Source organism: Vespula pensylvanica, chromosome 25 (assembly GCF_014466175.1).
Source record: "Vespula pensylvanica isolate Volc-1 chromosome 25, ASM1446617v1, whole genome shotgun sequence".
Taxonomy (NCBI): Eukaryota; Metazoa; Arthropoda; class Insecta; order Hymenoptera; family Vespidae; genus Vespula; species Vespula pensylvanica.
The window spans coordinates 2,229,689-2,241,027 of record NC_057709.1 but is presented as its reverse complement, the minus strand read 5'-3'; the positions used below and the strand labels follow the sequence as shown (position 1 = coordinate 2,241,027).

The following is an 11,339-nucleotide window of genomic DNA, read 5'->3' as shown; positions in this document are numbered from 1 at the left end:
TTGACCAGTGTCAGTAAACAAGAACTATATAATCATAAATCTAACTAGATTGGGTTAACTATGAAACAAAAAGAAAACAAATATACGTTTCTTGAAAAATTAAATTTACTTCTAAAAAAAGAGTATTATGTTTATAATATTTCTTTAACAATTTCGCTGTTAAGCATGTAACGTTATTGTTTTATTTTCAATTATTTTCGTTCCCAATGGATAAGTGGACGCAACAGTGGATTGGTTAATTTGACGCACCAATAGAAACATTTTATTATTGTAGCGTCACTGGCGCCACTAGTTTTTTTTTATATGTTATTTTTTTCTCTTCGTTAAATTGTAAAAATGTGATCATTAAAAAATAGAAATAGAAATAAATCGATATTTATTTTTGAACTCTTTTTATTAATTAATAAGAAACAAAAATAAGAAGACGAATAATTCTGTGATTTTAAAGTGAAAATAAACATAATGGTGAATCGTGAATTAAGAGATAACCTAAAATATTTAATGGATCCATCTATAATCGACATATAACACTTCTTTTTTTACTTTATCTAAATACAAATATTTTAAAAAGTATAGAAAAATTTAATGTTTTAATGTTCTGTGAATGGTAAAAGTGAAACAAGAAGTATATAAATCATAATAAAAATCCATATTGATAGTATTCTATATATTCACAGTTACTATTTCGTTTAGATAAGATCTGTGATATAAAATATTTCATTTCAGTGTTCTGTAATGTGTTCTAAAAAGAAGAAATGAATACGTTACAATATGATTATGCAAGAATATAATGTTTCACAAAAATAAGTTCTTATTAGTAGATATATTAATAATAATAGGTACATTAATAAGAACGATAACTACATAGAATAATAGTTTCCTATAATGTGATAATATTTAAAATGGTCAATTTCATTTCATTCGATCATTACAAATTTTTTACCTAAATAACAATGTATATGTACTCATTTCCTAGCTTTGTGTTTATTTCTTAATAATTTATAGGACATTATTTCTTTTTTTTCTTTTCTTAAATTCTTCTATTTTGATTATAATTATTTATTTCTGTTATTCATTTTTATATCTTTATAATTTGAAATGAATTCAATCTTTTGTCTTTATAACTTGAAATAAAATCTATTATAATTAAATAAAATCATGTTTATTATATTTATATTAATTTTGTATATTTTTGAATATTCAACAATTATTAATTGGAATAATTAAATTATTTTCTTTTTATAAATTTTAATCTCTTGAAATCTTTTTTTTGTTTATTTATTATTTTATTTCTTTTATTTATTTTTTTATTTTATATCATATTCCATAATTCTGTCATTACATTCTTTTATAAAATCTTTTCGATAAACTTGGAATAATTCATAGAACATTTAGGTAAAATACAATACAAAATAATGGATATAAGTTGTAAAAATAACAATATTATGTATACAGTTAATATATATAACAATTGTTGGTTAACCCTCTGTAATTCAATTTTAAAGAACAATTTCGTTTTATACTTAAAAACAATGAAAACCTCAGATATGAAGGAATAATTAAAAATTTATGTCAATAAAATGAAATAAAACTTAAAAAAAAACAGACATATTAGTAGGTATGTGACTTCAAAGTTACGTGATGTTATAAGGAATTAAACTTTGAATTCTTTATGTGTATTCATTTCAAATTTATGTGATTATATTGAATTTGACAAATAGAATTTTCATAGAAATCAGAAAATTACTGAATGTTCTATTAATTAAAAAGTTACAAAGAATTATCAATAGGTCGTTTGATGGGATAGTTTCTTACATTGATACTTACATTACTACTTTGAAAAGTTATCACACACATATATATAGCATTTCAATTTTACATATTAAACAAGCTTTATCATTAATTATCTGAAACTATATTATTTATATCTTCAAACATAATTAACATAAAGTTCGATCTAATTATATCGCAGTATTGCAGTTCTTCCAAAGAAGGAATATGAAAAATAAATAATATTGATTGTAAGCGGAATATATATATATATATATATACTTTGAAATAAATTGTACGCAACATGCAAATCGCAATTACTTGTTAAAGTTATATAAATTAGAAATATTGAAAAATAGTAAAATATAATTGTTAAAAAAAAGATATTAAATATTCTAATATTTAATAAGAATATATAAAAGTGTTGAAATGTGAAGAATTAAAGTTTATGTTTTTTACCTTCTTCACTTTCAAATTGACTTGCCTTCAAATTGAGTTCTTCTTCAAATCTATTGAATTTTTTATAGCTACACATAAACAAGTTCCATAAATAGATGTTAGTGTAGTATCAGATATACATCAGGCGTTGATCAAAGTTATTCCAGAAACATTTGCAGTACACTTTGCCACAACCCTGATGCAAATCTGACACAACCTTTTGCGGGAACTGGATAAGAATTCAAATTATCTAAAAATATATATAAAAAAAAAAAAAACATTTAAATTATAGAAATAAAAATAGAAAGAAAAAAACATTATTAATTTGTGGTGACATAGTTACATAGAATGATATCGTTACGAAGTACACTTGCTACATGAAACACATTTTTTGTTTTACATTAATATAAAAATATAATACGTAGTTTTTTATTAGAAACGTTAACTATATAGTTGAAAATTCAACAGGATTAAATAGTTTGTATTTGTAATTTCTTAAATCTAAGAGTATAAATATAGTAATTCTTGTATTCTATAAAATAGCTAATATTAATCAGGTAATATTAATTATAATTATAAATATTAATTAGCTATTTTAAATTATAAATCAAAAATAAAGATAATTTACTTACATGACCTTTACAATCAATAACAAGTAAAAGTTTATCACTGTAAACGCTTAATTTTCCAACATAGTCACTGCACAGCCATCTCTAAATAAACATGTATTGTACTTAGATCAAGAAAAATAATGGCAATATTGCATGAAAAATGAAGAATAAAAGAAAAATGAAGATTTATTTACAATTAGCAATAAACCAATAAAAATTATTATCTTACATATACCTACACAAATAGAACTCTTTCATTATTACTTATTGCTTTATCACTAAACATTTACTTTGCTTACAATCAATACTTTATCTCGAATATAAAAATTATATCCAATTATTTATTACAAGTATAAAGCATTAATAAAATATATAAAATGAAATCTTATATTGTATAAAAAAAAACTACATAAAATATCAATATAAAAACGTATACAGAATTGTTAACACATTTATAAAAATTACGTATTGCAACAATATAATTACATCAATATAAGAAATTTATTACAAGGGATCGATAAATCTTGATAAAAATCTATTAACAAACAAATTTCCAAGAGTTGCGAGTTGACAACGAATCAGAAAAAGAGATATTACGAAAAAAATTACTTCTATTATCTTGATACTTGAGATAAATATAAGATAATAATTTTTCTTATAAATCGTTCTAGATCTTTCGATCATTATAATCGTATATATCTATAATAAGTTATAATATTTATAAATTTTTATAGATATTTAATCTTCGTCATAGTACACGTATTTATTCATTTCCGTTTTTATAATAATATACTTGTATGATAAATTTCTCAAAAATTAGAAATAAATTTATGCGAAGATTTAATTAATGAGATAGAATTTTACAAAACGTGAATAGATCATTTCTAATTCCAGATATGATATTCTATAAGGTGATTAGGAATAAACAATAATTAGGAGATAATAATAACCGTTATTTCTCGAATAATGAAAATTCATAACAAATGCATGTAACAAATAAATATTAGATATATGTAATACGGAAAAGTAGCAAATATTAAAGAAAGTATGATATAAATTGTAAAGTATTAAAAAAAGAATTATTTTTTAATGGTCAAGAATTAATTACATGATAAAATAATAATTTAAAACTCATATCATATATTTTATAGATATGATCCGATTTTTAAATATTTTAAATGATAAAACTAACTATTAACAAAATCCATAAAAAATATTCTTCGTTCTTTGGATTTTTATTCTTCTTCTTAATCATTTTTAATGATACAGATTTACTATAAGCTTTTTTAAATAAAGAACAACATATCCCTCATATAACTGAAAAAAATGTGAAAAAAAATATAGAACCGATTATTCGCTTCAATTGTCTTGCCTGATTATTCGGTAACAATTAATAAAAAGATTTCTGTGATAGACACGTCAGACACAATACTAAATAAAATTAATCCAACGTGTCATCAGGTTTAGTTCGATGAATTAGAAAATGTAAGAAAAAGAAAAAAAAAAAAATTCAGAAAAACGTAAACGTAATTTCTTTTTTCTTACGAAATATTTTGCAAAAAATTAAAAAAATACTTTTCTCTATTTTCGATTTTTTTTTCTTTCTATTTTTTGATTTTAGAACTATCATTTTGATTGAATCGCTAAACTTACTGCGATCGTAAAAAAGAAATGAAAGAGAAAGGAAGAAGTGTTTTGAGGAGCAATCATTTTTGATTTCACATTGATTGAAATTTTTTACATTTTATTTCACTTGTTTTTTCTTGTTTTGTTATTATACCTTTTCGTTTAAGTTTATAATTATTATATTACATCGACTGTTCTTGAAGTATGATATTTGATCGTAAAGATAATTAATTGATTCGATGAATAAAACTTCTATCGTCTAAATTTAATTTTCATTAAATACTCGCACGTAAATATAATGAAAAAGAAAAAAATAAGAAGGTATAAATTGTATAGAAAAAATTTTAACAGATAATAATTAACAATAATATCGTGACAATTTCATTATTCAAATAACAATACCTTTCTTATACTTTGTCCTTTGTAAGCGTTCGTTATTTGTTTCATTTGTTGCTTTATCGGTGCTGTTACGTAGCGACTGTTGACTTTATCCAGGTTGCGGAATTATAAAGAATTTGTTTTGACAAACGAATCACGAGTTCTGTTATGTCAGCGAACGACAGCTGATCGAACTTGATAAGGTAACTTGATAAGGGATATCGAGCAATTGAATGTTTTAAATTCTTGTTCTTTTAAAGTGTTAAAACGCTTATCGTTCGACTAATAACAGAATTTGAATGGATAATGTATTTATATTATTAAAAAATACAAAATAAATTGATAAATGAAAAAAAGAAAATATGAATGAAAAAAATGAATGAGAAAAATGAAACTAGAAAAGAAATAAGATAATCAAAAATACGGATGAAAAAATAAAAGAAATTAATTAAAAACATGAATGCAAAAAGAAGAAGAAAAAATGGAAAGAAATAAAAGCCTGCCTTGAAAAAAATATCAATAAATAATTAACATTTATACAAACAAATTTTTCTCAATCCAATTTAGTTTTTTGAAACCATTTAAATTACGTAAACAATCATTTTCGTATTATCATAAATAATGACGACATTTATATGGCTTATTTTAATGGAAACACTCTATATGTACAATAATTAAAATTTAGAAATAATTAGAAAAAGTTGCATTGTTCTTTGTACGAGTTTTGATGGCACTTTAATCCACAATATCCAATCATAAAAAATTAAAAAAGCTTAAAGTCTTCTTCTCTAAAACAGTAACAGTTTAAAAAAGCTACAAAAAAATAAAAAAAAATTGAGGAACCCGTTAGAAGAAAAATTATTTTATATTATTAATTAGAAACTATTAATTATTATTAGATATTATTAGGAATTCGATGAAAAAAGCAAAAAATAATAAAAATTAAAAGAGACGAATGATGAAGGTATTAAAACAAGGACTAAGCTAATTATTAGTTTGCAACGTAGTATAAAAACGATTGCAATATAAAAAAGTTACGAACGTTTTAAACATTTGTCAATTCGAGTCTACCAAAACAGAAAACAGTTTATTGCTTAATAAGTAAAAAAATTTATTAAAATTAAATTTATCAAAACAATAAACTTTTAAACTCTTTTATTTTCAAGATCGATTTCTGTAAAGAAACGTTTAAAAATATAACTCATTGTCAGATTAATATTTTCCGAGGAGTGTCATTTTCATCCGTTCCGTCGTTCAAATCTTTATGGATTTTTTACCATTTTTTGTATCATCGAACATAAGAATTCGATCGAACTAACGTGGAGAATTCTATTCTTGTTTAACATCTAAACATTTAAAACGATAAGTACGCTTTATCTTCTACAGTGAGCATCACTTAAAATTTTACGCTTAACAGTTCAATCCAATATCTTTTTTTATATATAAATGTTATTAATGATATTATAAAGAAAATCATATTAAACGATTTAAATGAAGAATTTTTCTTTAAAAAGAAGAAAAAAAAGACCTAATCAAAGAACACAAAGAATTACATAAATAACTCGATGTTACATTAATGACTGACCGGATATCAATTAAAAATTGACAAATGCGAGCTTTTGCATTTTATCTGAGATATATATGAATTAATAAAAATAAAAAGAAAAAGAATTAGAATCGCCATTGAAAATGTTTCTGTATTGTACACAATAAACTAAAAATAGTGAAACAGTTTTGTAGACTGACAAGAATTATTAAAAAGCGTTGAAAAGTCACAAAGATCTCTTTAACTGTTTTAAGAAAAAAGACGATGAAAAGCCTTAAAAGTTTATTTTTTATTTATTTCGATTTTATTATTGTTTACTTATGATTTTATTATTAATTTTCATTGAAATCGTTTGATGATTAATCCATTAATCATCATTTACATAATTCATAATTGTAATTTTATAATTTCATCAGATTCCTAGAATGCTCCTGGACATCGCAAAATGTGTATTCCTGATTCAGTTGGTGTATGCGACGAACGGATCGGTGATCATTAATTCACCATGCCCGAGATTTTTTCGTTACGTTCGGAGCAATATTATCGAGACAATGGGACAAGTCAAGATACCATCGCCACCGAAAAATGTTCCATTACATTTGAAAATAAAATTAACCGTGGCAGCATTGTTACCCACTAAATACAGTGGTCAATTGAAATTGGCGCAATCGCTAGAAGAATCGGTGAGAGCGATTCAAGAGAATAGATCGTTGTATTATTTAGTTTATTTTCCTATACGCCGACCAATACCGATATTAACAGGCATATGGTTGAACAATCAAGAATATTGTAGTGCTCCACCGGCATTAGGAATTATTGTGACGTCAATTTTTTTGGAACATATATTGTTACCACCTAGAATATTATTGATATCTAAAAATGAAGGAAACAAGGATAATATGGTGCCGAGTTTCGAAGCTTTTTTATTGTCCAATCCATGTCGATTTTCGTTGACTTTACCATTGGAAAAAGAACAATCAGCAACGGACTTGCAATTTCCCTCCAACAATGATACTACTTTTGACATTTCTGATGGATCGATTAATACTTGTTGTCAACGCATTAGTAATGGTAATAATACTCTTGTTACATCTAAGAATGTGAAGACATCTACGGATCAATGGCCTTGGATGGCTATTATTCTTGTTATGAGAAATAAATTAGATTTGCAGTGTGTCGGTAGTTTGATTACAAACAAGCATGTCATCACAGTTGCGCACTGCATAAAAATGTACAATGTGACTGTACCAATACATACTATGCTCGTTTCTTTGGGACGTTATCATATAAGAGATTGGAATGAAATAGAGTCAGTCAATCGAGAAGTAGAAGAATACAGATTACATCCAGATTTTAAAGATGATTTTAAAAATCCAACGGCTGATGGAGATCTCGCTATTATCATACTAAAAGATTCAGTTAATTTTTCTCCATTTATCAGACCAGTTTGCCTTTGGTCTGGGTCCGATGATTTGGAAGATGTAATCGGTTCCACAGGATATGCTGTTGTTTGGGGTCATGAGGATTTGATTAATCCTTACTTGGATAAACCTCGATTGATCAGAATGACGATAATGTCTCAGGAAGATTGTCTTCGGAGCAATTCAGTCTTCGTATCTCTCACATCAAATCGTACTTTTTGTGCTAGTTCTAAAGACGGTAATGGACCGTGTAACGGTGATAGTGGAAGTGGATTGCTAATACGTAAGAATGATGGATCTTATTTCTTACGTGGAATTGTGTCACGGTCCATCCGAGATGAAATTAAGATGTCTTGTGATTTTACGCAATATGTTGTCTATGTTGACATAGCAAAATATCTAGATTGGATACGCTTGCATATCACTGCTTAAACTTGATAGAAATTATTATGATAAAGATGAACAATGATAATTCATCAGTATTTGTATAACTTATGTGATTTGTATCAAAGAATCATCAAAGAAAAGTTATTTTTTCATTGCATGTGATTAGTATTGGTGTAATATATTGATTTTAACGTACTTCTTTCATTCTTAATAATTGTACAGTGGAATCATGGATTCATGCAAAGCCGTTACTTTAAAAATGACTGAAAATTCTATAAAAGATAGAATCATCATTAACTCATAAATTTAATAGTTTAAGAAAATTGAAAAAAAATCAAATTAATTAATAATATTAGAAAAGCATTCAAGACATAAGAAGTTACATAGATTACGTCAAAATTCAAAAAATTCATAAATCAAAAAGAACTAAAAGATGTAATAACTGAAATATAATAACTGAAGATAATGATATCTTTGGAAAAGAGTATCTCAGATAAAACTAAATTACCACTTGTAAATAATTTGATGTATTTGGATGCAAACATAAATATTTTACATTACAAAAGTATAAATAAATGAATATACAAAAAGTTAAGAATACGATATATAATGATAAATATATTAATAGTTTTATAACTACATATTATCAGAAAATTATAATAAAGTAAAAGAAAATTTCATTCGCTGATCTAGTTTTGTATCGAATGCACGAAGAGAATAAAAGAAAAGAATTAAGTAGTTTTTAGATTGGTAAATATTCTATGCATTACTTTAAATCATTGAGCTAATCTAAAGTATACGATCAAATTTTACCTATAACATAATATTAAATTATTTTTAGATTTGTAGAATGCTGATGTTATTGTGATAACAGTATTGTAATTAAGAACAGTATTATAATGAGTCAAGAACAAAATCGATAGTAGTATTTTTTAACTATATATGTAATAATTTATTAATAAATGATAAAAAAACTGATGAAAAAATATTAGACTTTAAACATCTTAAGAAAATTAGTTTTTATTTAAAAAATATGAAAAAAAAAATGAGATAGATGATGTGAATCAAATCGGTTCAATATTTTGAATATATTTTTAATCGGATATAAGATATAATATAATATAAATAATATTAGACAAACTGCACAAAATATTTTGCTTTTATCTTCTTTTATACATCTTTTAAAATTTACTTTTCATATTATTTGTACATACTTAAATGTGATTTATGAAAAGATAAAAAATTCTAAGAAAAATATATGCTTTATAAATGCAACATTAAAAATAAAATATTTCTTGTAGATTTAAAAATAATTTACTAAGAGAAATAAGAAATCATTGAAACGTTTAAAAAGATTTCTGATTGTATCGCTATATATCTATAAACTTAACAAGTATTTTATATAAAAGGATTAATTTTTGATAGATTCTTCAAATCTTTATAAAATCAACTGTCTATTATTCTTGATCCAGCCACGCTTTCAGTAGTATCGTTGCGCCATCTATATCGTGCAATGCACCATCTATATCAGTAAAGCAGAAATTGCTGATGCGGTACATATATGGCAGAGATATAAATGTCAATAAGTTAGGAAACTTAAAAAAAAATTTTTTTCTCCAAAAAAGCTATTATGAAATAAATATCCAGAATAACTACAATAGTGTACAGTAGTGCTGTCATAATAAGAGTACAAATTATTATTACAGTGTGTCGCTTAAGTCAGTTGTTAATGTAATCAAAATAAAAAATTTTGAACGGAATTATATATATAATATACAATTAGATAAAAAAATTTCTGTTATATTTCTAGTTATAATAATGAGTGTACTCTAAAAGTATATTTTCTAGTATACAAATATTGTTTTCGTTTTTAGAATTATAGTAATTGGATTAATCATGATACCAAGTGAATTGTTTTTAGGTAATGTTCTTTTAATTTTTATAACTTGGTATTTGTTGATCCTATGGAATTTATAAGTAAACCATCAATATCAATTAATCTACAAGTCATTGGCGACAAAAATATAATTCAAAATATAGTCTTGTAATTGTAAAATATTTTATTAAAATGAAGAACAGAACATAAATGGAAAGATACATTTCAGACATTATTATAACATTAATATTGTTTTTCATATATATGTTATTTGACATTATTGTTTTATATTGTTTACTGTTATAATTCTAATTGTTCCTTGGAAGAGTAAGCGAGATGGATATTAATCCTTTTTATTATGTAGTTTACAGGAATAAGAAAAATGACGAAGAAATGGAAATGTATTTTTATGAAATAATTCAAAAATGGAATTTCCTGAATCTAACATATTATAATCGTAATTCTAAAATATAAGAGAAACTGTTAATTTTTTTATTTTCTCAATTGCTCATTGATCATTTTTAAAATATGTAGAGAGGCAAGATATTGTTCCTACAATATATATTGGAACATAAGACACATAAGTTATAAACATTTAAATAATATTTGCATAACAATTTTATGTTTAGATTAACAATATTATAAAATAAATATTATATAAATATTATACAAAGATTTTTTGAAGGCATTTGCTTGGTTAAGTGTTCTAAAGGTCAATTGCTATAATCAACTTATAATACGCATTCATGGCTTTGTCAAATAATTGAAATTTTTGTGGTGATATTAATTCTAGAATGTAAAAATAATTTTAGATTTGCTATTGCCACTTATATTAACAATTTTGCTACAGGAAGTTTTCCTTAATTATTTAAAATTTCCTAAAGTATACAAAATTAATAAATGCTGGTGCATTTAATATATATATTATCAATTCCTATGCTCAATATACAAATTTATCATTTTCAGAGGGTAAGTATTCAGACGGATAGCCAATATAATGTTTACTAAATTAAATAAAATATTCAATAAAATACTTTTTAATGTAATATCTCAATTAGTACGAGTCAATTGACGAAGAAGATAATTTCTGTGACCAAAAAATAAATATTAAACGAAATTTCTGGGTAAAAGACAACAAAAACGCCATAAAAAAAAATAAGAAAACAAAAAGAAAAAATTAGTTAATATGAAGGATAAAAAAGACTACAAGGAAGCGTTTTAGATCGTTATGTAAAACTTTATAAAATATATATGAATTATAAAGTTAATCATAAATAAGAAAATTA

General features: G+C 24.0%; 1 protein-coding gene across 4 annotated transcripts; it reads left to right on the top strand.

The window, feature by feature from the left end:
- The first annotated feature begins 4,048 nt into the window (after positions 1-4,048).
- On the top strand, positions 4,049-9,102 carry LOC122637373 (serine protease gd-like). 4 transcript variants are annotated; one of them, XM_043829482.1, is made up of 2 exons: positions 4,049-5,026; positions 6,786-9,102. In XM_043829482.1, exon 2 carries the CDS (start codon positions 6,795-6,797, stop codon positions 8,220-8,222), a length of 1,428 nt encoding a protein of 475 aa, XP_043685417.1. In that variant the 5' UTR covers positions 4,049-5,026; positions 6,786-6,794; the 3' UTR covers positions 8,223-9,102. The 4 variants fall into 4 exon arrangements, with proteins under 4 accessions (XP_043685417.1, XP_043685413.1, XP_043685414.1 ...); XM_043829478.1 differs by lacking the exon at positions 4,049-5,026 and adding an exon at positions 5,690-5,920; XM_043829479.1 differs by lacking the exon at positions 4,049-5,026 and adding an exon at positions 6,029-6,208.
- The last annotated feature ends 2,237 nt before the right edge of the window (positions 9,103-11,339 follow it).